Below are 26,291 nucleotides of genomic sequence, written 5' to 3' on the forward strand. Positions count from 1 at the left end.
GGGTGCAGAGTTTGGGGGTGCAGGACGCAGGGATGCAGGGTTTGGGCTTGCAGGGGTGCACAGATCCGTGCAAGTGCAGGATTTAGGGGTGAATCTGGCATCTGGCGACCTTGAGGGGCGTTCAGGTGCCCCCTCCGTGCCCTGGACTGGTTGGCACGGGCTCTGCCATAATGGGGTGCACAGGGAGCCGGGGGGAGCCCCCCCCGGCATAGACCCGGCCTCTGGGGGCGTTCCTGGCTCACGTCAGCGGCAGAACCCCCCTGTCCCGATGGCTTTGCTGGCCCCTCTCCCTCGCTCTGCTCCCCATGGGTGGTCCCAGAGTCGGGATATCCCGGAAATTTCCCAGCTGTGCCCAGCCCGGGGTCCCTGCTCCCAGCACCTCCGCCAGGACCCCCCGTGCCGGGTTCCCAGCCTCACGGCGGGACCCCACAGAGAGACCCCAAGAGATTTGTCCCGTCCCTCGCAGCCCCACTCCCGTCCCGGGGATTCCTGGGGGATCGGGGATTCAGGCGAGCATCGCAGGCGCCGTGCGCCGCAGCGCCGTGCGCGGGGATGTTTTCCCAATGCAGACGCGCGGCTGAGTCACGGATAATCACCGGGAACGTGCCGGGAGGGGAACGAGGAGCTGCGGGGGCCGGGGGCACCTGCACGGTCCCGGCACGCGGGTCCCTGCACCCCAGGACCCGGGCGTCCCCCCCGAGTCCCCCGTGGCCGTGCCAGCCTGGCCCCACACATCCTTCCGGGAGCTGCCGCGGTGCTCCCGGCCGGAGGTGCCGCGGCACCGCGCACCCGCCCCGTGACTCAGGGCAAGGGCACGTCCTGTGGGGTGTCGGGGTGTTCCCACTGCCCCCGTGCCTTGGGGAGCCCCAAAATCCCGGACCACCCCCAGCAAGCCCCGGACACTGCCAGCTGGGGGGTTCCAGGAGGTCTTTGGGGTGCAGAGCTCTGGTGCCCCTCCTGGGTACTTCGCAGGGACACCGGAGGCCTCCCCTCCTGCGGGATGAGCTCGGAGGATTTCCCGGCGCTGGCACATCCGTGCTCGGCTCCTTCTCCTCCTGGCTGGGTGCCAGGGCAGCGCTCGGCACATGGCACCCCCAAAACCTTCCTGCAGGAGCACCCACGGAGCCCCCACGGTGCCACCGGGGCTGGGCTGGCCCCGGCCGGCTCCGCGACCCAGATCTGCCACCAAGCCTGCCCTGGCACGGCGTTGCCGCAGCCCCCGCGGCAGCCAGGAGCGGGGCCAGGCTGGGATGTGGATGCCAGGCACGTGCCACAGCGGGCACCCGCCGTGGGCAGCGTGGGGACAGCAGGGGACCATCGGCAGGGGGACAGCCGTGTCGGGGGCTGTACCGTGCACAGGCACCCTGCGATGCTGGAACAGGTGGGCACAGGAGACGGTGCCATGTGGGGTGACAGGGATAGCTGAGTGTCCCCAGTGCAGGGGGACAGTGCCACGCGGGGTTACTGGGGTACCTGAGTGTCCCTAGGACAATGGGCTGCGCTTTGAGGGGTGACAGAGGTACCTGGGTGTCCCCAGTGTTGTGCGGGGTGGCATCGGTGCCCAGGTATCCCCAGGGGAAGGTGCCACGCAGAGTGCCAGTGCTGTGCCTGGATGTCCCCGCTGCAGGGGACAGCCAGTGCCGCGCTCAGGTGTTGCCAGGGCAGGTGACAGCGCTGTGCAAGGTGACAGGGCTGCCGCTGCCGTGACTGGGGGGATGGTGCCGTGCCAGGTGACAGATGTGTCAAGTACTGCACCCAAGCGTCCGCAGTGCAGGGACACCGCTGCGCCCGGGGGTCCCCAGCGCGGGGACCGTGCTGTGCTGCCCGACGGGGCACCCCGTGTCCCCCGGTGCGGCTACCGGTGCCGGTCCCGCTCCCCGCGGGGTCCGTCAGGCGGCCCCGGTGCGGGGGTCCCCGCCGAGCCCGGGCTCCCCAGCGGCGGCGCGGGGCCGGGGCCGCCGGCGGAAAGTGTGTCACTGGGGCACGAGGCTGTCCCCGGGAATCACATGGGGGAGGCGGCGGCGCCGCGTGCGGCCCAGTGCGCAGCCGCGGCCGGTGCGGGGGGCGGCGGGGCGGGCGGCGGGCGCACAACAGCCCGCACCGGGCGGCGGCGCGGCACGGCTCGGCGCGGCTCCGCTCCGGGAGGCTCACGGGGCCGGGACAGGATGGCGGCCCCCGAGGCCGGCAGCACAGGTCAGTGCCCCGCCGGAGCCCCCCACCCCCGGGACCACCGTGCGGGCACCGGCAGCGGCAGCGGTCCCCGGCACCGGAGCGGATCGGGGGTCAGCGCCCCGGGACCGCGGAGAGGGGCTGCGCGCTTGAGACGCGAATTGGAGGGGTCCGGACACCGGGACCGAGGGGTCCCGCACGCCCGACCGGGCAGGATGCGCACTGGGACCGCGTCCCGGAACGGGGCTCCGTCCTACCGGGACCGGGGGGTCCTGCAGAGCGGGGTAAGGCTCGGACAGCGGGGCCGGGGTGTCCCCTGGAGGAGGGTAGGGAGGGCTGCGCGCCGGTACCGGGCGTCTTGCACGCCGGGGCGACGTGAACACCGGCACCGGGGTGCTCCGGTGATCGGGGCAGGAGGGATGGAGACCGGACTGGGGTGTCCCGAACGCCGGAGCGTGCGGGACGCGGGGGTAGGAAGGCTGAGAACGGGGATCTGTGTTCCGGGAGGTCCCGGACAGCGGGATCGGAGGGGAGCGCGGCGGGACCCGGGTGTCCCGGAAACCGGGACCGAGGATTCCCGAACGCCGGAGAGTGCGGGACGCGGGGGTAGGAAGGGTGAGAGCAGGGATTGTTGTCTCCTGGGCAGCGGAACCGGAGGGGAGTGAAGTGGGTCCGGGTGTTGTCTCCTGGGGCAGCGGGACCGGGCTGTCCCGGGAACCGGGAGCGCACTGGGATCGGTGTGTACCGGGCGGCGGGAGCGATCAGGGTGACCGGAGGAGACCGCGGCGGGAGCGGGGTGTTCCTATCAGCGGCACCGGGGCCACGGGACCGGGCAGCCCGTGGACGGCCGAGGCGGTGCCGCGCGTGTCGGGGCTCCCTGCGCACCGGGAGGGACGGAGGGGGGGGGACCGGAGGCGGTGCCCCCCCCTTCCCCCGTGTCCCCCCCCGCACGTGTCCCCCTCCCCGCCGCTGCCACGTGCGGAGTTTGTTTTCCCCTCAGCCCCGCCCCGCCCCCTCCCATTGGTCGGCACATGACATCAGCGATGACGTCACGCGCGGAACTGGGGACGCCGCCGTTCATTGGGGGGGGCGGCCCTGTCTCCGGGGCAACGAGAAGGGGCGGGGCGGAATTTGGCCAATGAGAGGCGGGTGGGCGTGGTAAAGCGTGAAGGGGCGGGGTTTAGCGGGGCCACGTGCGGCTGGAGCACGTGGGGCGGCGGCGTGAGGCCGCCTGAGCTTGGGGGGGGCTGCGGGGAGGCTGTTTGGGGGGGGTTCCCTCTGTTTTGGGGTCAACAGAGTTTCCCTCTCTCTGGGGCAAGCCTTTCTGGGGAATCCCCGCACCCCAAATCCTAAAATGAGTGTCCCGAAGCTTTGGGGTGCGGGGATCCCCCCAATTATTTTGGTGCCTTAGCAGCGGGGTGTCCCCAGGATCAGCTGCCCCGGAGGTGGGACCCACTGTCCCCAATTCGGTGACCCCCTTTGGAGGTGGTTCAGTGAGGGGGGATGGTGACAAGCTGGCTCTGGCGCGTGGCATCTGTGCCAGCGGCACCGTGTGCGGCGGGAGACACATGGCCCTGGTGATCCCGTGTGTCCCCGACATCACCATCCACGTGTCCCAGCCCGGAGTCGTGTCCCGGTGCTGCTGTCCCTGCCCCGTGAGTGGGGTGACAACGACTGTGCCTTCAGCCAGGGGCCACGCGTATGTCCCCCAACCATGCTCTCCCCATTTTCGGGGGTCCTCACACAGCTCCTCAGTCCTGCAGTGGGGACTTACCCCCCTCAGTTTGGGGGCGCTGCGCTGGGAGCATCCCGGTGCCATGGGGGGGCCACACTGGGGGCACCCCAGTGCCGTGGGGGCTCCGTCCCGGGGGGCTGCGCCGCGGCACCGTCCCGGGAGCTGTGGGGCGGGAGCTGCAGGCACCGAGCCAGGAACGGCAGCAGTAACTCTGTGACCTCCTGATTTCACCTCTGCAGACGGTTCCCAGCCCACATTCCTCCTGCAGGCAATTCCGGGGTGCCCTGCCCGTGTCCCCAGCCGGCACGTACCCGGATAAACCCGGCTGTCCCCGTCCCACGTGGGGCCGTGGCCCGTGGCTGCCGCTGGGTGCGGTGCCTGACTCAGGGTGGGCGGCACACGTGCGGCGCAGCGGGATATCCACGGATCCGGGATGCATCCGGGGCGCTTCCCTGGAGACCCCACCCCGCGTGGGGCTGCGATTCCCCTCTGCGGGGCTTCCCCCCCACCCCCGCGGTGCCTGGTGGAGCTCAGTGCTTAAGTGGCCCACCGGGATGCCCGTGGATCTGGGATGCTTCCCTGTGGATCCCACCCCATCCGGGGCTGCAATCGCCCTCCGAGGGGTTTTCCCCTCCTCAGCTGGCAGAGGCTGAGCCTGGCACAGCTCAGTGCACGTGTGGCTGCGCGGGATGCCCACGGATCCTGATTGCCGATGGATTCGGGGTGCTTCCCTGGGCATCCCACCCACCTCCGTGAGTCGGGGGAGGCTGAGCCCGGCCCAGCTCGGTGCATGAGTGGCTCCTTCTCTCTGCAGGTGGGGTGATCAGCTACGTGGGCTCCAGCGGCGCCTCTCCCACCCGCACCAGCCCCGTGTCCCTCTGCAGCGACAGCTCCAACGGGAGCTCCCAGTCGGGCTCGCAGCCCTTCCCCACCTACTTCCCACCGTCGCCCACCGGCTCCCTCCAGGATTCCCGCGCCTATGGCGGAGCCACGCTGGCCCCCCATGAAGACGGCTCCCCTTCCTCCTCCTCGTCATCCTCTTCCTCCTCCTCCTCTTCCTCGTTCAGTTCCTCGGTGAATTTCCCCGGGGTGCAGCCGGTCCCCGCGGACGAGCGGCGCCGCAGCTCGCCGAGCAAAGCCGGCAGCACCGTCACCAGTGAGTGGGGCTCACGGGGGAGGGTGGCGGGGGGGTCTCCTCATCCCTGGACCCCGCTGACCCCCGTCCCCCCGCAGAGCTGAACGGGATGGTGCTGCTCTGCAAAGTCTGCGGGGACGTCGCCTCCGGCTTCCACTACGGCGTCCACGCCTGCGAGGGCTGCAAGGTACCGGGATGGGGCCGGGGATGGGGCACGGAGCCCCTGTCCCACTGCGGGGACCCCCAGTGATTCCCCCCGCTCGCCCCGCAGGGCTTCTTCCGCCGCAGCATCCAGCAGAACATCCAGTACAAGAAGTGCCTCAAGAACGAGAATTGCTCTATCGTCCGCATCAACCGCAACCGCTGCCAGCAATGCCGCTTCAAGAAGTGCCTGCTGGTCGGCATGTCCCGTGATGGTGAGCTCGGAGCGACCCTCGTGACGTCCCGAGCCGGGGATTCCCTCCGGGGGTGGGATTTTCCGTGCCCAGCGAGCTGGTCCCTTCCCGGGATGTCTCCAGGGCTGTACCTCCCCTCTGGAGCCGCCTCCCCCCCCGCCTCTGCTGGGTGCTGTGCCCATCCCACGGGATGTGTTCCCCTTTCCTGGAACCCCCCCATATGTGGGGCTGCTTGTCCCTTCCAAGGCTGAGTGCCCCGTGCCCAGAGCTCCATGTCCCCCCCATGGCCAGGGCTGTGCATCCCCTCCCACACTGGGTCCCCAACATCGAGGCTGTATGTCCCTCCCTTGGATGCTTCCCCCACTATTCAGATCTCTATATCCCTCCCGGGATGGGTCCCTCTATGTTCAGGGCTCAGTGTCCCCTCCAGGACCAGGTATTCCAATTTTAAAAGCTCTGTGTCCCCTCCCGGGATGGGTCCCCCTATGTTGGGTCCCCTCCAGGACTGGGTCTTCCCATTTTTAAGGCTCCGTGTCCCCTCCCGGGATGGGCTGCGTGTCCCCTCCAATCCCGGGGCGGGGATGCAGCCTTGCTCCCATCAGCCCCTTATGGTGCAGGTCTGGGGGGGTAGGGGGGTGTCCCCGCCAGCCGCTGACGTCCCCCTAACCCCGGTGTCCCCCCTCAGCCGTGCGCTTCGGGCGCATCCCCAAGCGGGAGAAGCAGCGGATGCTAGCGGAGATGCAGAGCGCCATGGGCGGCATGGCCAGCGCCCCACCGCCGATGCCGGGGCCCGGCGAGGGTCCCGCCGCGGGCGGGGGGCACGCAGCGCCCCCCGGCCCCCCGCCGCTCGCCCCCCCCGCCTGCTTCTCCCAGTTCCCCCAGCAGCTGACGCCGCCCCGCTCGCCCAGCCCCGGCGGGGCCACCGAGGATGTCATCGCGCAGGTGGCCAAGGCGCACAAGGAGATCTTCATCTACGCGCACGACAAGCTGGGACCCCCTCCCGCCTGCGACAGCGGCCTCCTGCGCTGGGACGCGCCCCCCGCCTGGGCCCCCGGTCCCCCCGAGCCCCGGCTGTGCCCCGCCGCCTACCCCGAGCCCCCGGCCCCGCGGGGGTGCCCCTGGCCCCGCGGCCCCAAGGACGTCCTGCCGGTGAGCGCTCCCGCTCCCCACACCCCCCCAGGCTATTTTTAGCCGCTAATCACATTAACCCCCTCGTCCGTGCCCCACTCCCCCGTGGGGAGAGCCCGGGGGCGCCCCCGGTGCCCGCTGACCGCCGCTCCCCCGCAGGCGTGCCCCATGAACAGCCACGTGCCCGGGCGCAGCGGGCGCTCCGTGCAGGAGATCTGGGAGGATTTCTCCCTCAGCTTCACCCCCGCCGTCCGCGAGGTCGTGGAGTTCGCCAAGCACATTCCCGGCTTCCAGGCGCTCTCCCAGCACGACCAGGTCACCTTGCTCAAGGCTGGCACCTTTGAGGTACGTCCTGGAACGGTGAGGAGTTGATGGTGCCCCACAGACTGACAGGGTGCCCCATGGACTGGCACAGAGCCCCAAAGCAGGGAACAGTGGGCCAGAACACAGCAGGAGCCCCGTGGCATTGCAGTGCCCCACATTTGAGAGCCACGGCACCCATGGCATTGCCTGGTGCCTCAGAGCACTGCAGTGCCCCACATTTGGGATATGTGGCACAGAGCACGGTGTCCCTGTCATGGCACAGTGCCCTGAGGACTGGCATGGAGCCCTGCAGCACTGCAGTGCTTCACAATCAGGAGCTGTGGCATGCAGCACAGTGCTCCTGGCATTACACGGTGCCCCATGGCACTGCAGTGCCACTCTTTTGGGAGCTGTGGCATGGAGCACGATGCCCCAAGCATGGCATGGTACCCCATAATTGGGGACCACGGGCTAACACGAAGCCCCATGCCCCATTGTAATGCCCCACATTTGGGAGCTGTGGCATGTAACACAGTGCCCATGGTATGGTACCCCACATTTGGTAGTCACAATATGGATCACAGAGCCCGTGGCATGGCACAGTGCCCTTGGCATTGCCTGGTGCCCCATGGCACAGCAGTGCCCCACATTTGGGAGCTGTGGCACGAAACACAGTGCCCCTGGCATCACACGGTGCCCATGGCATGGTACCCCACATTTGGTGGTCACAATACGGATCACAGAGCCCATGGCACGGCACAGTGCCCCTGGCATTGCCTGGTGCCCTGTGGCACGGCAGTGCCCCCACATCTGGGAGCTGTAACACGGAGACCGATGTCCCTGGCATGAAGCACGGTGCCCGTGGCTCTGCCTGGTGCCCTATCCCACATCCTGCCCCCTGCCCACAGGTGCTGATGGTTCGTTTTGCGTCGCTCTTCGACGTGAAGGAGCAGACGGTGACGTTCATGAGCCGCACGCGGTACGGGCTGGAGGAGCTGTGGGCCATGGGCATGGGAGACCTGCTGGGGGCCATGTTCGACTTCAGCGAGAAGCTCAGCGCCCTCGAGCTCAGTGACGAGGAGCTGGGGCTCTTCACTGCCGTTGTCCTGGTCTCAGCAGGTGGGCACAGGAGGATTTGGGGACATTGAGGAGATTGGGGCTGGGATCAGAGGAGTTTGGTAAAGAATTGAGGGGTTTGGAAAAGAATCGAGGGGTTTGGGGCTGGGATCAGAGGAGTTTGGAAAAGAATCGAAGGGTTTGGGGCTGGGATCAGAGGAGTTTGGAAAAGAATTGAGGGGTTTGGGGCTGGGATCAGGGGTTAGTGGGGTGTCCGGGGCATTCAGGGATGGGATTTGGGTGGCATTGAGGTGATACAGGGGGAATATCAGGGGGTTCAGTGCTGAGATGGGGGTGATGCTGGGGTGTGATCAGGAGGTTTTGGGGGTGGAACTGAGGTGTGCCCTCCCCTGCCCCGTCAGACCGCTCGGGCATGGAGGACACGGCATCGGTGGAGCAGCTGCAGGAGACGCTGCTGCGGGCCCTGCGCGCCCTCGTGCTGAAGACGCGCCCGGCCGAGACCTCGCGTTTCACCAAACTGCTGCTGAAGCTGCCGGACCTGCGCACCCTCAACAACCTCCACTCCGAGAAGCTGCTCTCCTTCCGCATCGACGCCCAGTAGTGCCCCCCCGGATCCCCCTCCCGCGCACCCCTGTACATACACCACAGCGGGGGGACGGACACACAGACTTCCCCCCCTCCCCCGGGGCAGCACCGACCCCGTGGCGCCCGTCGGACTCGCAGGGATTCACCCCGAGGTGGGCGCCAGGATGCTGGGACCCCCCTCCCACCCCAACCCCAAATCGGGCACCACCCCCACGGCACCGCTGGCAGCGCCGGGGGGGTCCCCTCGCCCCGACACCCCCGTTCTGGCGGCCGGGGGTGGGATGCAGAGCCGTGCTGGGGGGGTGGGTGGGTCTAGAGGAGGGGAGGGGGGGTGGTCGGGGAGGGGGGGGGTTTGGTTGGTTGGTTTTTTTTTCATCATATATTTATTACATAAATATATAGTAAAATAGACCAGCAACAATTACCATAAAAATATCTTTCTTTAAAATCCTGACCAAAACACAAAAGGGTTTAAAATCGCACGTCACAGACTGTGATTGTCACGGGGGCTCCACGGCCCCCCCGGCCCGCGCCCCTACATTCAGCGACGCCGGCCGCGCCCCCCCACCCCCCCCCACCCCCCCAGCACCCTGCATAGTGGGGGACCCCGCGTGGGGCGCGCCGAGCCGAGCCGGGCCGTGCCGGGGCTGTGCTGGGCCAGGTGCTGGCCGGGCTCGACGCCCGCGGGCAGGGGCAGCTCTGGAGCCATGAGGTATGTGCTTGGGGGGGGGGACACAGGGGGGCGCGGGGACGGGGGGGGGGGGGGACGCGGGGTGGCCCGGGGGAGGTGGCGCAGGGGGTGGGGGGCACCGCTGTGGCCCCCCGGGACCGACGCTGGATGCTGGACGTGCGATGGCGACGCGAGACGGAGACGCGGGGACGGCCCGGGGGGGGGCGTGGGGGGTGTACGGGGTGGGGGGCGTGCGGGTGGGCAGCGGGTGGGGGGGGGTCGGGCTGAGCCCCCCCCCAGCCCGGGACAAGCTGCCCCAGGGCCCCGTGTGGCCGCTCGGGGGGGGTCACGGGGGCTGATTAAGACACGTCCCGTGTCGCGACGGGAGCGCGCGGTGTCGCACGGAGTGTGCGTGCGCGGGAACGCGCGGGCAGCGCGGGGACACGGCACCGGCACCGCAACGACATGGAACGGCACCGGAACGGCCACGGCACCGGCACCGGAACGGCCACGGGCACCGGCACCGCGCCCTCATTGCACCAACAGGAGTTGCCATGGCACTGACATGGCACGACGCGCGTGGCCGTGGCACCGGCGTTGCGCCAGCGTGCCTCGCGCTGGCACCGACATGGCACGGCCACAGCGCTGGCACGGCACCAGCACGCGTGGCCGTGGCAGCAACATGGCACTGCCACCGCCGGGCGTGGGGGGCATCACCCGGGTGCCGCGGCCCCGCCCGTGGCCCGAAGGCACGAGGTGGGACCGGTGCTGCCAGGGGTGGGGGGCGAACGCCCGAACCTGTGCCCCCCCCCCAGTGCGGGCGTTAGTGTTCGGCTCCTATTGCACCGCCCGCAGCCGGTGCTGCCGGGACCCCCAAACCGGGACCCCCAAGCTGGGACCCCCAAAGGGGGGATCCCAGCCGGGCCCCCCCGAGCCAGGCGCCTGGGTGGGGGTTTAAGACATTTTGCACCAAGGTCCAGTCCGGCGCTGGTATTTGGGGCTGGGGGCAGGCGCCCCCACCCAGGGCACCCCAGGGTGCCACAGCCCCGCTGTGCCCCCCAACCCAGCTGCAAGGGGTCTGGCAGGGCCCCCCAACACCACTCCCATGGTTGGGGGGGAGTCTGGAGTGTGGGGAGAGCCCAGCCCGGCCCCCTGTGCCTATGGGGGGGGGGGGAACGGGGACGTGTCTGGTGTTGGGATTTTTCTGCTTTTAAACGACCCGTAAAAAGATTTTTTTTTTAATTACAAAAATTATATATTTTATATATATTTATATATATATATATATATATATATATTAGCTTAGGTGGGCCCGGCCTGCCTTGCCGGCCCCCCCCCGGCCCGCACCCCCCCTCGGCCTCCGCCTGAGGTAAGAAAAAATTCACAAACCTAAATTTGGGAGGGGGGGGGGTTTAAAAAGGTGATAAAACCATTCCCGGGTGCCCCCTCGCAGCTGTGCCCCCCCCCACCCCTCAAGCCCCCTGTGGGATTCCCCCTGCCGGCCCCCACCTCAGCCCGGCCCCCCCCGGGAGCACTGGGGGGGCAGTTGGGGGGTGCAGCCCCCCCAAAGTGCTGCTGCCGGGGGGGGGCTGGGGCAGTAGTGCAGTGGGGGGGTCCCGGTGGGGCACCCAAAGCCCCCCCAGCTGGCGCCCCCGGGGCCTTTGCAACTCCTGACTGGACACGACAAAACCCACGAGGACAAGGGGAAAAACAACAAAAAAAAAAAGGACAACGGAAAATTGGGGGGGTTTTGGGGGGAGGGGGGGAGAGTGCCCCCCCCCCCCCCCAGTGTCCTGCAGCGCCCACCATCCGCGGCGCTTGGCACAAAAATCGTCTCCTCTCAGCCCAAAAAAAGACAAGAGAACCCCCAAAACCCCAATTCTGGCCCCAAATTTGGGGATAAGGGGGGGGGGGGACACAGGGGGGGTCACCCCAGCCGGGGCAGACCCAGTGGGCTGGGGTGGGGGGTCCACCAGCCCTGCACCCCGATGGGCTGGGGTCCCCCTCGCCACTGCTGTGCCCCCCCTGTGCCCCCACCTTGCTATGGGGGGGTCCTGGCCCTCACCCCACTATGGGGGATGGGGGTCCCAGCCCCTGCCCTGCTATGGGGGAGGGTCCTGGCCCCCACCCCAGCCCCCCAAATTGCTGCCCGGCCAAAAGTGCATATGGCCACGGCCCCCCAGCCGGGGCAGCCTCTCCCTGTGCAGCCCAGAGCCCCTCCTCTCCTCCCTGCTCTTCCTCCTCCTCCTCCTCCTCCTCCTCCTCCTCCTTCCAAAGTGCAGTTAGTTTAATATTTTAGCCTCTCAGGGAGGGAAATAAATGCTTAAAAAATAATAATCTACGAAGAGAAGGACAATAAAGGGAACGCTCGACCGTCGGGGCCCTTCCCTGTGCAAACAAACAAAATTCGTCAAGTCCTGGGGCGGGGTGGGGGGGTGGGGGGTGGCTGTTGGGGGGCACAGCAGGACCCCCACCCTGGGCACAGCATCCCCTTGTCCTTACAGGGGGACGAGAAAGATTTGGGGCGGGGGGGGGCCAGAGCGGGGTTTGGGGGGGCACAGGGTGGGGGTGGTGTCGTCCCTACACCTCCTGGTCCTCGAAGACCTCGAGGAAGAGGGGGGGGAAGAGCTCGGTGGGACACTCCACCTTCATGTGCAGGAAGCGGCTGGCGTGGCAGGCGCCGATCATCCGCAGATCCGTCACCTTCATCAGCAGCTTGGGCCAGAAGTGGGGAATGTTGTGTTTGCGGTAGTTGATGTAGTGCTCAAAGGCCAGCAGATAGGTCTCCTGGCACTTCTCGATCTTCTCCACGCAGATCAGCCCCGTCCGGTCTGCAGGAACCCAAGGAATCGTCAGGGGATGGTGGAATTACACAATGGTTTGGGTGGGGATGTTAAAGCTCATCCAGTCCCACCTCTGCATGGCAGGGACACCTTCACTGTCCACCTTCCACCCTGACCCAGAGTGCTCCAAGCCCGGCCTTGGACACTTCCCTTTGTCAGGTCCCCACCACCCTCACAGAGAGGAATTTTTCCCAATACCCCACCACAATCTCCCCTTTTTAGTTTAAACCTCTCCCTGCTGTCCTGGCATTCTCTGCCCATGGAGGAGTCCCTCTCTCAGTCCAGCACTGCAGGGATTCTCCCTCCCACAGGGCTGAGTGTCCCAAACACCCCCTGGCTGTTGGGGTGCCCACCCCACAGACCCACCTCAGCCTGGCAGGGGTCCCTAGGGGACCAAGCCTGTGCTCCTGGGTGCCCTCTTCATGCTCCTGAAGCTCTGGGAATTGGGGTGCCCACCCCAAATCCACCCAAAATCCAGGGGGGCATGATTTCCCACCCAATGCACCCTGAAGGTGGGGGGCTCTGGCATCAGGGTGCCCATCCAACACCCACCAGGACAGTGAGGACTTTGGCCACTGGGGTGCCCACCTAATGCACCCCCAAATGCTGGGGGCTCTGGCATTGGGGTGCCCATCCAACACACCCCCAGGACAGTGAGGACTTTGGGCATTGGGGTGCCCACCTAATGCACCTCCAAATGCTGGGGGTTGTGGGCAAGGGGGTGCCAACACAACAATCCCCATGGACACTCTCTGGGCATGGGGGTGCCCACCCAATTCCCCCCAAACCTGCAGGGGATCTCTGGCATCAGGGTGCCCACCCAACCCCTCCCCAGGACAGCGAGACCTCTGAGCATTGAGATGCCCACCCAACAAACCCTCTGACCCCCCGGCCACCGGCGTGTCCATCACCCCATTACCTGAGGACATGAGCAGCACAGCCTGGAGCAGGGCCACCTCGGTGTCATCCAGGTTGAAGGCAGAGAGGGACTTGCCCAGGTCGAAGATGGCATCGGAGACGACGCCGAGGCCGCCGTTCTTGAGCTGCTCCCGTTTCACCGCCATCTCCCCGCTCAGCGTCAGCGTCTCGCTCTCGGGGTCGTAGCGCACGGCCGCCCGCAGCGACATGATCTCCATGCAGCACCCCTTCAGCAGGATGATCTGGTCCTCACAAGGCAGCTGGGGGCAGTTTTGGGGGGGGTTTGGTGTGATTTAGACACTGGGCTGAGCACACCCCACACCTCCCAACGTTCCCAGCCTGCTGTTACCTCTGAAAACATGGGCAGTTTTTTGGCAAAGTCGACCACGCGGGTGATGGCCGGGGTGATGATTTTTGTAAACTCGCTGAACGCCTCCAGGTCGACTTTGTCCCCGTCAGGCATGGAGGCCATAGGGGACTGGCCGATGTCCTCAGGCTGTAGGGGACACGGTGGTGTTGGGGGGTGTCATGTCACCATGTGTCCCCTGGGACCACCGTGGTGGCATTGAGGGGGTGTGGTGTGACCATGTCACCCCTGGGACCCCACAGCACTGAGGGCATTGAGGGGTGCAGTGTGACCATGTCCCCCATGGCGGACATTGGGTTTGGGGGTGCAGTGTGACCGTGTCCCCCATGGAGGACATTGGGTTTGGGGGTGTAGTGTGACTGTGTCACCCTCTATGGACCCTCACGGTGGGCAGTGGTGTTGGAAGTGTGATGTGACCATGTCCTGCCCTGGGACACCCATGGTGGCACTGGGGGTGTGGTGTGACCATGGTGTGACCAACCTGTGCCCCCCACAGTGGTGTTAGGGGGTGCAGAGTGACTCTTTCCCCTCCATGATCCCCACAGTGGACAGTGGCACATAGGGGTGCAGTGTGACCGTGTCCCCCCTCTGGGACCCCCGTGGTGGGCAGTGGTGTAGGGGGTGCAGTGTGACCCTGTTCCCCCTCCCTGGGACCCCCGGGAGGCTTTGATGTGACCCTGCCCCCCCTCAGGGGCCCCCATGTCACCGGGAGCAGCCGTGGCAGGGCCAGTGCAGCAGCCAGGAGAGGGAGCTGCATGACAGGGACAGTGACAGGGCCAGCGGCAGGGCCAGGCCAGGGCCACCTGCAGGCACAGCTGTCCCCTTCGGTCACTGCTCACCCCTGAACCCTTTGGGGGTGACCAGCTCAAGGACGCTGAGCAATGTCCCAACCCCCCTCGACTGCCCAAGGACACGGTGACATCCCAAACCCTGGCACTGCCACCACGTGCTGAGTGCCCAGCAGATCCCAGCTGGGGCAGGGGTGGTGACAGAGTCCCCCCACCGCATCCCCTCACCAGGAATTTCCGCTTCTGCTTCCAGTGGCTGCCCTGGGCGTTGGTGCTGCGGTGGGCTTCTGTCACAACGTGGATCAGCTCCCACTCCTCGGCGCTGGGGTTGGGGCGGTGCTGCAGGGATTTGATCATCTCCTCCTTCCGCCGCCGCTCCCGGTTCTCCTCGATCAGTTTCCTCTTGGCTACCCGCTTGGAGTCATCCAGCACCACTGAGGGGACACCCAGCATCAGCGGGGATCCCCCACCCGTGCACCCCACAGTGACCCCCCAGCATCAGCGGGGATCCCCCCACCCGTGCACCCCACAGTGACCCCCCAGCATCAGCGGGGATCCCCCACCCGTGCACCCCACAGTGACCCCCCAGCATCAGCAGGGATCCCCCCACCCGTGCACCCCACAGTGACACCCCAGCATCAGCAGGGATCCCCCCACAGTGACCCCCCAGCATCAGCGGGGATCCCCTCGCCCCTGCATCCCACAGCTGCACCCACACTGACCCCTCAGCCTCCTCCTGTGGCTGCTCCAGGCATCCCAACTCACCCCACAGCACCACGGCCCCAATGCACCTCCCCAAAGCCCCCCACTATCATCTGGGACCCCCACAATCAGCTAGGACCCCCCCATTCGTGCATCCCACTCCACTGCAGCATCTGAAATCCCAGATTGCTCTTGCAGCTGATCTGGGTACCCCAAAGTGCCAGGACCCCAACCTGCCCTGGGGTTCTGCAGCTGATCTGGGTACCCCCATGTGCCCCACCATGCCAGGACCCCAACCTGCCCCACCAGCCGAGCCCCTCAGTGCCCCCCAACTCACGGTCCATGGCCATGCCCACAGAGATGCACTTCTTGAAGCGGCACAGCTGGCACTGGTTGCGGGTGATCTTGTCGATGACGCAGCACCCATCGTATTTGCAGGAGTAGGTGGGGTGCAAGTTCTTCTGGATGGTCCGACGGAAAAATCCCTGGGGAGGGAGAAAAGGGGGGACACAGTGAGCCCTGCTGAGACCCCCCTGAGCCCCCCAAACCCTCCCTGCCCCAGCTCACCTTGCAGCCCTCGCAGGTGATGCAGCGGTAGTGGTAGCCGGTGGCCTTGTCCCCGCACACCACGCACTGTTCATCTTTGTCCAGGTAACTAGGGATGTACCCTGGGGGGACCCCCGAGTCAGGGACCCCCAGGGCACCCCGGGGCAGGGCCCCCCACAGCAGGGACTCGTGGGGTGCTCCATGACAGGGATTCCCATGACAGAGACCCCCAGAACACCCCATGAAGAATTCCAATGTCAGGGACCCCCAAGTCAGTGGCCCCCAGAGTGCTCCATGACAGGGTAACCCCAAGTCAGGGACCCCTGGAGCACCCTGTACCAGTAACCCTCCCACAGACCCCACATCAGGGCCCCCCCAGAAACCCTGAATTAGAGACCCTCTGCACACCCCACATCAGCGCCCTCCAGGAGCCCTGAATCAGGAACCCTCTGCACACCCCAAATCAGGGCCCCCCAGAAACCCCAAATCAGGGCCCTCCCAGGAGCCCTGAATCAGGGACCCCCTGCACACCTCACATCAGAGACCCCTGGCACATGCAGCATCACCCCCCATGCCAGGGATGCCCAGTACATCCTCCCCTCTCCGTGCCTCAGTTTCCCCTCCGTCTGCACCCAGCGCTGTCTGTCCTGCCCCTGCCCCTGTCCCGGCACGGGAAGGGTTAAGGCTGGGGGTGAGTGGGGGGTGCCCGAGCCCCCTGCACCAATAAAGCCCCCATTATCCCATTAACCGGCAGCGGGGGGGTCCCTGTCCCCGTGGCACACAAAGACACACTGTCCCCGCTGCTGTCCGGGGTCCCCCTGCCTGGCAGCCCAGCAGAGCCCCCCCAGCCTCCCCACCACCAACTGCTCAGGGAAACTGAGGCACGGGGTGGTCCCCAGCACCCTCCTGTCCCCCCCAGGAGCCCACCCTCGTGTTTTGGGGGGGGCAGGACGTGGCAATCCCCGAGGGGTGGGGGAGATGGGGAGGGGGCTGAATGCCTGGGTGCCACCCACAATTCGAGGAGGGGTCCGGGACTGCCGCACCCACCCGGGACCCCACAAATGCAGGCGTGGGGACCCCTCGAGCACTCTGCAGGTGCTGGACGTGGGGGTCCCCGGGTGTTTTCCCCACTCAGGGAGCGGGGAAGGTGCAGGGGATGGGCGGGAGCCGCACGCCCGGGTCCCCACGGCCCTCCCCCGGCAGGTCCCGCCGGCGCCGGCCGCTCCCCGCCGGGGAATGGGGCAGGGCGGGGGGCAGCGCCCGCGGGGCCCCCTTATCGCCCACCCCAGGGCGCTGCCGCCCCGATAGCACCGCCCCGACCCACGGGGAGCCGGGGGGGACGAGCCCCTGGGGGACCCTGCAGGGATGGGGGGTGCAGGGAGGGACTTTGGGGTGCCCGGGATACATGGGAGACCTCGGGCTGCCCACAGGGACATGGGGTGTCCGGGCAACGACATGGGAGCTCCTGGGGTGCCCACAGGGGACACGGGGTGTCCGTGGGACTCCGGGAAGCCCAGGGGTGTCCGTGGGACATTGGGGTGTGCAGACACAGGAATCTTGGGGTTCCCATTGGGGACGAGGGGTGTGCATAGACTTTGGGGGACCCTGGTGACACATGGGGACCCTGGCAAGGATTTGGGGTCCCCAGGGTGGCCCATGAGGTGCCTGGGTGAGCCAGGGGTGCCCAGCAGGGCCAGGGGGTGCCTGGGTGAGCCGGGGGTGCCCAGCAAGGTTCATGGGGTGCCCGGGGGGGTTCAGCAGGAGCCGCGGGTGCCCCCCCGTACCTGACATGCTGCTCTTCACCAAACATTGGCTGCTCTTTCTTTTGCGCTTCCCATCCAGCCACCTGCGGGAGCGGCGGGGGGGGGGGACAGGCTGGGACCGTGCCCACGGATTCCCGTTGCCGCCGCCCCCTCCCCAGACTTCCAACAGCACCCCAAAATCCCTCTCGGACCCTCTTCCCTGCTGGGAATGGGGCATCCCCCGCCCGGGGGTCCCAACGCGGCGATGTCACGGGTGGGGTGCGGCTGGGGGGGGTTGGAGAGGGCCCTGGGGAACCCCCCCCCACCCAGAACAGCTCTGCCGGGACCCCCCCACCCCCGGGACACGGCACCGCCCCGGGGGGGTGGGATCGGGCTGGGGGGGGGGAAAGGAGGGGAAGGGAAAGGGTGGCGGGTGGGGGTGGGGGAGGGGGAAGGGAAAGGGTGGGGGGAGTGGGGGAGGGGCGGGGGAAGGGTGGGGGGGAGGGGCGAGTGGGGGAGGGGCTCATTCACAGTCAAAGACAAAATGTCCTTTTGGCTGAGCGGGGAAGTGACGTCATCGGGGGCTCAGCCAATGGCGGGCGGCGGGGGTCCGCGCGCGCCCGGCCCCGTGGGGGGGGGGGGAAGGGGAGGGGCACCTGCGGGGGGGGGGGGGCGACCCCGGGACCCCGCACCCACCCCCGGCTCAGGGGGGGCTTCAGCCCAAGGTGACCCCGGACCGGCCCCCCCCGCCCGAAATAGCCCCGGGGGAGGGGGGGGTGAGAGGCCCCCGAGGGGAGAGGCACGAGTGGGGGGGGGCACCATGGAGGGACACAGGGACACCTGGGCATGGACACACCTGGTGACACCTGGGGTGCAGGGGGACACCCAGGACACGTGGGGATGATCCCCAGAACGGGAGGGACGGCTGGGGACATGTGGGGTACGGGGGGGGGGGGCGCTGGGGGACACCTGGCGTGCACAGGACATGGGGACACCCACAGAACGTGCGTGGGGACACACGGCGGGGACGGGGACACGAGGGACACCCAAGACAGAGGGACACACGGGGCATGGACACATGCACACATAAATGACCGTGCAGGGGGACACACCGGGCACGAGGGACACACCGGGCACGAGGACACGAGGGACACATTGGCCACAGGGACACACCGGGCACGACAATACAGGGGACACAATGGACACAGGGACACACCGGGCACAATACAGGGGACAGAGCGGGCACAGGGGTGCAGCAGGTATGGGGACACTTGGGGACACACACGACATTCGGACACAGAGGGCACAGGGACGCGCAGGGATACCCCAAGCAGTGCCACACATGTCCCCCGCGTGTCCCCGCACTGGGGTGGGGGCTCACCGGGTGTCCTCTGGCTCCGACAGCGGGTCCAGGGTGCTGGGCTTCTGTTCCATTCACCGCAATTCCATCAAGGAGCGCTCAGCACCGACCGGGGGGTGGGGGGGGCTCCGGCGCCACGCGGGGGCCACGGCGGGGTGGCCACGGCGGGGCGGCCACGGCGGGGGGGCCACGGCGGGGCCTACGCCGCGCACCCCATGGTGCCCCTCAGTGCTCAGCACCGCGCAGCATCCCGGGCCGGACCCTGCGGGACGGCGGCGTCAGCCCGGAGCACCGGGAGGAGGGGAGGGACCAACCCTAGGGGACACAGAGGGGACCCCCAGGGAGGGGTGGGACGTATGGGGCACCCCCAGGAGGTGTGGATGCTGATGGGGGGTGGGTGTGAGTGTGCAAGGGTGTGTGGAGTGTGTAAGGGCGCCCAGGGCTGGGCAAGGGCATGAGGGACGTGTGAGAACTCAAGGAGGGAGCGACGTGCAGGGTGTGACAGCAGCGGGGCTGGGCCAGAGGGCAGAGCGGGGTGAGAGTGTGCACGGGGGGGTGAAAGGCACAGGCGTGAGAAATGCACAGGTGTGCAAGGCTGTGGGAGCACTGAGGGAGGGGACGAGTGTGCAGGGTTGGGGAAGAGCGTGTAGAGACGTACGAGAATGTGCACAAGTGTGTGAGTGCATGTACGGGTGTGCCACGCCATGGGAGAGCTGCACAGGTGTGCAGGGCACGTGTGAGTGTGTGCATGGGCATGCAAGAACATGTACAGGTGTGTGAGAGCATGCACAGGTGTGCAAGAACATGTACAGGTGTGTGAGGGTGTGGCAGCAGGGAAGGCGTGTGTGAGAGTGTGTGCAGGGTTGTGCACAAGGCTCTGTGAGTGTGCACAGGTGTGGGTGGGTGTGCAAAAGCTCACCCAGGGGTGTGAGAATGTGCCCAGGGCTGTGAGTGTGCAGCAAAGCACAAGCACACACAGATGGGAGCTCCCCCCGCCTTTGGGGCAGGGCTGGGGGGGCCCCCAAGAGGTGGGGAGAGCGTTGGGGAGGGGGTGCAGAGGGCAGCCCCTCCCCAGCCAGGGAAGCCCCTCGGATGCTGAGCCCTGACGTGTTCACTGCACAGCTGACCCCCCCCCAAATCTGGGGCTGGGGGTGACTCTTGCTCAGGGGGGTGACCTATGGGGTGGGGGGCGATTTATGGGGCAGGCGGTCACTTACGGGATGGGGGGCGCCGGAGCTCCGGGCGTTCCCTCCTCCGCGAGCTCTGCTGTGGCAAACACACGATGTGGGGGGGGGGGGTCAGGGCACGGGCAGCACCGGGGGGGCACCCCCCGACCCCCCCAGTGACGGCAGCAGCACCCCCGGCTCTCGGTGCCCACCCCATTCCATATCCCAGGGGTTCCATATCCCAGGGGTACCCAGCGCCCGATTGCGGGGGGGGGGGCCCTGCTCACAACCCCCCCCCTCCTCCGTGACCCCCCGGTGACCCTCCCGGCTGAGAGGGGCGCGGGGGGCCCTCAGCCCGCGGCGGGGGGGGCGCGGGGGGGCGGCGGCGGGCGCGGTGCCCAGCCCCGGGCTCCTCCGCTCCGCGCGGGGACAGCAGAAAGTAGGTCACGTTTGTCTTGGCCGCCACAGAAATTCCTCCGGCGGATTTAAAACGCGGCGGACGGGGCTGGGGGGCCCCCCCCGACACCCCCAAGCCGGCCCCCTTTGCTGCCCCCCCCCCTCAGATGAGGAAAGCCCAACCAGCGAAGGATGGGGGGTGAGGGATGCTGCACCCATGGGTGCACAGAGCACCCCGCGCGCCGCACGGGGGGTTTGCATGAGGGGACCCCCAGAATGAGGAGGGGGCGTTGCCTGCAGCAGCTTCTTCAGGGAAACTGAGGCACCGCAGCGCACCCACCAGCCCGGGGTACACTCCGCACCTCGGGGAGGGGGGCGCTCATGGGGAATGGACACCCCTCGCCGCAGCCTCAGGCCGGGTTTGGGGCCGGCGGTACCTATAGAGCCGGGGGCTGCAGCAAATGTTTGTTCCATATGGGAACGGCGCGCCGAGAACTTCCAAGTATAGGCACTGGCAGGGATCCAGAGCTGCGCGGCCCCCGCCGGGCACCGGCCCCCCCGCCGCCCCCCGCCCCTCTCCCCCGGGACCCGGCAGAGCCCCGACACGCTCGGTGCATGTGTGGGGCTCGGGGTGCAGCGACGTGGCGGTGGAACCGCTGTGGGGTGGAATATGGGCTGTCCCCAAAGCCGGCGTGCGGTGTGGGTGGGCTTGGCCGCCCCGCCTCAGTTTCCCCACTGAGGTGGCCTGGTGGGTGCAGCCCCAAACGAGAGAGGTTTAGGGCTAAAGGCGAGGGGGGCGGTGGCGTTTTAGGACGGGGTTCGCCACCCCAGCGAGACCCCAGCAGCCCCCTGACACCCTCGGCATCACCGGCACCCTGGGATCGCCCGGCGGAGCCTGCGGTGCCGCTCCAGGAACCGTCACTCGAGGAATCCCGGGCGCGCTGGGGCGGCCCAGACAGACAAACACGGGAGGCGGCTCTTCTCGTCCTCCTCCTCCTCCTCTTCCTCCTCCTCCTCCAGCGGGACACGTGTGATGAGCGCAGTCAGGTCTCAGCCCACCCTGCGCCGCCGGCACCCAAACCTGCGCGTCCCACCTGCAGCACCAGGTGCTGCTGGGTGGGTGCTGGGTGCGAGCGGGGTGGCAGCCGGCGGGAGCCCCCCCGGCGCCCCCCCAGCCCAGCCCCACGCCCAGGGGAGCGTTTCTGCTGAGTCGGGTGGTTGCAGGCGGCTGAAAACAACCCGGGGGCAAAGTCCGGGGCTGGGCCGACGGCGGGAGCCACCTCGCCCCAGCGGGGGCACCCAGAACCCCGCTCCCCACGGACCCCACCCCCGGGGACCCCCCAGACAATGGGACGCCCCTCCACAAAGGCACTGACCGCCTGCGTGGGTGCCGGGGCCGCCCCACGGGGCCACTGCCGTGTCCCTGCCCCCCAGCACAGATGGGCTCCGGGGGTCCCAGCGCCCCCCCAGCCCAGCTGCCAGCCGGGTCAGGGAGGTGAGGCCCTAAGCGCTTTAGCCACGGTGCCAATTAGCGTGATTAGCACGGGCTGGGGGCAGGGCAGCCCCGCGGCCGCCGGCCAGGGATCCCCGGCCATGCGGGCACCGGGGCAGCGTCACCGCGGGCACCGGGGCAGTGCCATGGTGGGCACCGGGGCAGTGTCACACTGGGCACTGGGGCAGTGTTGTGGTGGGCACTGGGGCAGCATCACGGTGGGCACCAGGGTGGCACAGATCTGCCTGACAAACCCTGGCTGCACCGGCTGGCACGACCGTGCTGCGGGAGTGTGGCCAGGCACAGGGCACCTGCCGTGCCACGGCTGGCGGCACCCGGCACGCGCCGATGCCCGTGTGTGAGGCTGTGCCAAGTGCCACACGCGTGTCTGCGTCTGGTGCTGTCACACACCTGTGCCAGTGCCCGGCACACCATCACGCCCAGTGCCATGCGGTGCTGTGGGCACGTGTGGCAGTGGGGACAGCGTGCTGTGCCGTGCTGTGCTGTGTCAGGAGGCTGCAGGAATCCCAGGCATGCACAGCAGCTGGGCAACCCGAGCAAGGGGGATGCCACGGGCCTGACATCAGGGCAGCCCACCCAGTGCCATGGGGGCGCTGCATGGTGCCCCCTCCCCACACAGGATGGCTGAGCCCAGGTTTGTGTCCTCCCTGTGGCTCACGGCTCATTGAAGCCACCACTCGTAGGACAGCTGGTGGCTGCAGGGCTGGTGACCTGTCCCGACACTGACAGGGCACCCAACATTGTGGCCTTGAGCCTCTGACAGGTCCTGTGTCCGACGGGTCCTGCATCACCACAGAAGGGACCTGCACCATGACCCAGCCCTGGCCCTGCAGCCCCCACAAAGCCCCCAGGATTGCCCGGAACTCTGCATCCAACCAAGGCCCCCAGGATTGCCAGGAACTCTGCATCCAACCAAGGCCCCCAGGATTCCCAGGAACTCTGCATCCAACCGAGGCCAAACCAGCCACTCCTTCCTGCCGTGTGTGAGCATTCAGCTGTGCCTCCTTTTCCCCATCCCACCGGAGCTGCCTGGCAGAGAAAGAGCCACACTCCCATATCCCCAGCAGCGTGTCCCCTGTGCCAGCACACAGGATGTGGCTCATCCCGATGTCACTGCTTGTCCAGGCTGCAAAGGTCACCCAACAGGGTGACCCCCGAGCGCTTGGTGTGTGCTGAGTGTGCCCAGGCTCAGCTCTTTGGGGTGGCTGCGGGCCCCGAGCCCCGCGGGGTGCCCCTGGCCCCAGGAGGTGTGCCGGGACGCCGGGAGCTATTCTCAGCCCTTGGCACGGCATGGGACGTTTCTAAATCGGGGGCTCTGGTTCACGTGCACGGGGACGAGCTCCTGGGTCCCCTCCCCGCGGGGCCCTGCTTGAAGGGGGGAGGTGGCCGCCACGAGGTGCCCAGCGCGGGCACCCACGAGGGGACACACAGGGACAGGCACCGGGACACGGCACCGGGACCGCCCGTGGGGAGCCCGTCCCCCTTGAGAAGGGGACACAAGGGACAGCGCTCGCAGTGTTCCTGCAGTCACCCGACCCTGCCCGAGGGTCTGCAGCGCGGGGGACATCCCGAACGGCACCGCCCCTGGGGGCGCGACCCCGCTGCGCCCCCCGCCCGCATCCAGCCTGAGCGGGGCCCTGGCAGCGCAGCCCGCGCCCGCCTTCGCCTACACCGCGCCCCCCTTCTCCTCCTCCTCCTCTTCCCCCCCAGTCCGGAGGGGGACCCAGGCGTCCGGCCCCGCCCCCACGCACCGGCGGCTGCGCGGGGTCCGGCGGGGCCGGGGGTCCGCGGGATGGGACCCCCGGGGCTGCCCCGCCGCTGCTTCGGTCTCCGCTGACCCGGGAATGCGCTGGCGGGGCGAGGAGCGGAGCCGGGGGACTGGGGGGAGGTCCCGCTTCCTGCAGCCGCCGCCCGTCAGGAGGGGTCCGGGGGTGCGCCCGCAGCCCCCCCCGTGCCTGCTCCGCACGGTGCGGGACACCGGGCGCGTACGGCCCGCGCTCCCCGCTCCGGGAACCCGTGCGCGGGGCGACCCCGCGAAGGTCACGGCCGCGGGAGGGAAAGGGGTGCCGGGGAGAACCCCCACGCGAGGATCCCGCTCCGCCGGCCCCGGGGCCCGCACCATTGCGGGGGGCACACGCAGCCGCACGGAACTGCCCTGGGGAGGGGGGGACGCGCCGCGTCCCCACCCTGCGCCAAGACCCCCGGGCAGGGGAGCCCCCCCAAACCGGTTCCACCGGGGTTTGCCCGCGCCCCACGGCGGCCCCAGCCCCCCTAGCGCTCCAGCCGAGCCGCGGGGGTCCCCGGTGCTATCGGGGGTCAGGCGGGGTGAGGCGCAGCCCGGCCTCCCGGTGCGGCTCCGGTGTCGGTGGCAGCCCCGGGCGGGGGGGTCACGGCTGAAGGTCGCGGTCCCGGGGTGACCTTGGCCGTGGCGCCCGCCCGCCCCTGCCTCAGTTTCCCCTCATCGCACAGTGGGGACGCGCCAGAGTCCGGTTGCGACCGCATCCCTAACCCCGGCGGCGACACCGGACCGGGGGCAGGATCCGCCCCCCCAGGGTTGGGGTGGGGGACATCCCGCGGGACCGCGGGGCGCCGTGCAGAGGGGAGCCCCCGCCACGCCCCGCGCCCCGCTCAGGGCGAAGCCCGTGGTGCGGGACTCGAGTCCCCCCCCCCCCAGCCCCGCCGCACCGGGGACGCCCCCCCGCTGCCCCCGCCCTAACCGGGAGCGGCCGAACCGCCCCCCCCCCCCGCCCCCCCCCCGCGCTCCGCTCTCGGCGCAAAAAAAAAAATAATTAAAAAAATATTTTAAAATTTAAAACATAAAAAAATCGCAGCATTCCTGCCGCCCTGCGGGGTGGGTGCGGAGGAGCGGACACAGGGGCCCCTAAAACCCTCACGGACACCCCACGGCGCCGTCACGGCCCGGCCGTCCACGGTTCCTCCCCCCCCAGCCGCGACAGGGCCACGGCCTGCCCACGGCCCGGCCCCGCGACCTGCCCACGGCGCGGCCCCGCGCCCATCACCGCAGAGCCACGCCGCGGCCCGGACCCCGCCACGCCGCCACGCCACGGCCACGGGGGGGCCGCGGGGCCGGGGGGCCACGGCTGGGGGGGGGCTGCCCCCGTGGCGTGGCGTGGCGGGCGGGGGGCAGCGCCGTGCCCCGCATGCAGCAGCGGCGGGTGCGGTAGGGGTGGGGGGCGCGGTGCCCCCCCCCGCCCCCCACGGGGGAACGCGGCCCCCCCCGCCCCACGCCAAACGCCCGGATTTTCCAAGAGAAAAAAAAAAAAATCTTTGCCCGTGTTTTTTCCTCGCGGTTCGCGGCCCCCGAGCCCTCCGCGGGTCCCGAGGCTCCCGAGGCGATCGCCCCCCGCCCCCCCATTCCACGCACCGAACTGCGCCCGTGCTCAGCCGGGGGGGCCCGGGGGGGGCGGCGGTAAACAACCGGGGGGTGGCGGGGCCGCTCGGGCCGGCGGGGCCGCTCGGGCCGTACCTGAGGTCGACGGCGGCGGGCGCGGAGCGGCGGTGCGGGGCTCGGAGCGGGGCTCGGAGCGGCGGTGCGGGGCGCGGAGCGGAGCGGGGCGCAGCGGCGGCGGCGGCGGCGGACGAACGGCGCTGGCTCCTCCCTCCCCCGGCCCCGCCGCCCGCCCGCTCCGCTCCGCCGCGGCCGCAGCCCCCTCCGCCGGCCGCAGCCGCTCCCTGCAGCCGCCGCGCCCGGCCCCGCGTGGGGACCCACGGGGGAGCGGCGGGGTCCGGGGGTACCGGGGGAGGGTGACCCCGGGATGGGCAGCGCGGGACGCGGGGATGGCGGGGTGGGGACGGTGGCGGTGGCAGGGTGTGTGATGGGAGCCCTGGCGGTGCCCACGGGGATGTGGTGACAGCGACAACGAGGACGGGGGGTGGTGAGAGCAGGGTGGGGGGCTGTGTGCAGGATGGGCGAGGGGAAGTGCCCAGGGGGTTGGGGATGGCACCCACGGGGAGCTGGGGACTGTGCCCACAGCGTCCCCGGGGTGGTGCCCGTGGCCACAGGAGTTTGGGACGGTGCTCACGGGGATGTCGTGACAGTGACAACGGGGATGGGGGATGGCGACCACAGCGTGGCGGGCTGTACCGGAGGGGGAGCGGAGACGGTGCCCAGGGAGGCCCAGGGGGATGCCCGTGGCAGGGTGGGGATGGTGCCCGCAGTGACTGGGAACAGCACGGGGGATGATGTGACAGTGACAACCTGGTGTCCACGAGGGCAGGACACGGCTGGGGACGGTGCCCACGGCCATGCTGTGATAGTGACAGTGGGGACTGGAGAGGCTGCCCACAGGATTTGGGGACAGCACCCAGGAAGGGCTGGCACGGTGCCCTCGCTGGGTGGCGGTGGGGTGGAGATGATGCTCGCGGAGATCTGGGACGGTCCCCACGAGGGTTGGTGACAGTGCCCACGGTGCAGGGGGCAGCTCCGCACCCCGCGGTGCCCAGCTCGGCCCGGGGAGGGGCACACACCAAACACGGGGGTCCGATCAGATCCAAACCGCCCCGGGCAGGATCCGGTCCCGCAGGACACCCGCCCGTCGGGGGGCCCTGCCCCTGCGCCCCCCGGGGGATGTGTGGGACGGGGGAGAACGGGGGTCGTACCCCACTGTGGGGCCGCACCCGGAGCCGCTCTGGGGCCGGGGATGGCGGCGTGCGCCGCGAGCCCGGGGGGATCACTGGGGAAGGCGCTGAGGGTCGCCCCCCGGAGCCCCCCGACCCGCCCGTGCCACCCCAC

At 68.9% G+C, this 26,291-nt stretch overlaps 2 protein-coding genes across 3 annotated transcripts; one reads left to right on the forward strand and one right to left on the reverse strand.

The window, feature by feature from the left end:
* The first annotated feature begins 1,700 nt into the window (after positions 1-1,700).
* NR1D1 (nuclear receptor subfamily 1 group D member 1) lies at positions 1,701-8,817 on the forward strand. Its single transcript, XM_054649685.2, has 8 exons — positions 1,701-2,193; positions 4,719-5,060; positions 5,138-5,226; positions 5,311-5,455; positions 6,120-6,583; positions 6,722-6,907; positions 7,774-7,984; positions 8,344-8,817. Exons 1-8 carry the CDS (start codon positions 1,716-1,718, stop codon positions 8,541-8,543), a joined length of 2,115 nt encoding a protein of 704 aa, XP_054505660.2. The 5' UTR covers positions 1,701-1,715; the 3' UTR covers positions 8,544-8,817.
* Positions 8,818-8,948: 131 nt separating this feature from the next.
* THRA (thyroid hormone receptor alpha) lies at positions 8,949-25,173 on the reverse strand. 2 transcript variants are annotated; one of them, XM_077190783.1, is made up of 10 exons: positions 25,026-25,173; positions 19,681-19,729; positions 18,485-18,725; positions 17,146-17,207; positions 15,383-15,483; positions 15,153-15,300; positions 14,342-14,547; positions 13,308-13,454; positions 12,960-13,218; positions 8,949-12,028 (listed from the first exon to the last, which is right to left on the reverse strand). In XM_077190783.1, the coding sequence occupies exons 3-10, from the start codon at positions 18,535-18,537 to the stop codon at positions 11,778-11,780; spliced, it is 1,227 nt and encodes a 408-aa protein (XP_077046898.1). In that variant the 5' UTR covers positions 18,538-18,725; positions 19,681-19,729; positions 25,026-25,173; the 3' UTR covers positions 8,949-11,777. The 2 variants fall into 2 exon arrangements, with proteins under 2 accessions (XP_077046898.1, XP_077046899.1); XM_077190784.1 differs by having other exon boundaries at positions 19,681-19,726; positions 25,026-25,163.
* Positions 25,174-26,291: the final 1,118 nt, after the last annotated feature.

The sequence above is a fragment of the Agelaius phoeniceus genome, chromosome 26 (assembly GCF_051311805.1).
Source record: "Agelaius phoeniceus isolate bAgePho1 chromosome 26, bAgePho1.hap1, whole genome shotgun sequence".
Taxonomy (NCBI): Eukaryota; Metazoa; Chordata; class Aves; order Passeriformes; family Icteridae; genus Agelaius; species Agelaius phoeniceus.

Coding starts and splice junctions, on each gene's coding strand:
- NR1D1 (XM_054649685.2), top strand. CDS start 1,716: ATGGTGCCGTGCCAGGTGACAGATGTGTCAAGTACTGCACCCAAGCGT. Junction 2,194..4,718: donor CCCCGAGGCCGGCAGCACAG/GTCAGTGCCCCG, acceptor TTCTCTCTGCAG/GTGGGGTGATCAGCTACGTG. Junction 6,908..7,773: donor TCAAGGCTGGCACCTTTGAG/GTACGTCCTGGA, acceptor CCCTGCCCACAG/GTGCTGATGGTTCGTTTTGC.
- THRA (XM_077190783.1), bottom strand. CDS start 18,537: ATGGAACAGAAGCCCAGCACCCTGGACCCGCTGTCGGAGCCAGAGGAC. Junction 15,484..17,145: donor GGTGAAGAGCAGCATGTCAG/GTACGGGGGGGC, acceptor GGGTCCCCCCAG/GGTACATCCCTAGTTACCTG. Junction 12,029..12,959: donor TGTGCTGCTCATGTCCTCAG/GTAATGGGGTGA, acceptor GGGTTCCTGCAG/ACCGGACGGGGCTGATCTGC.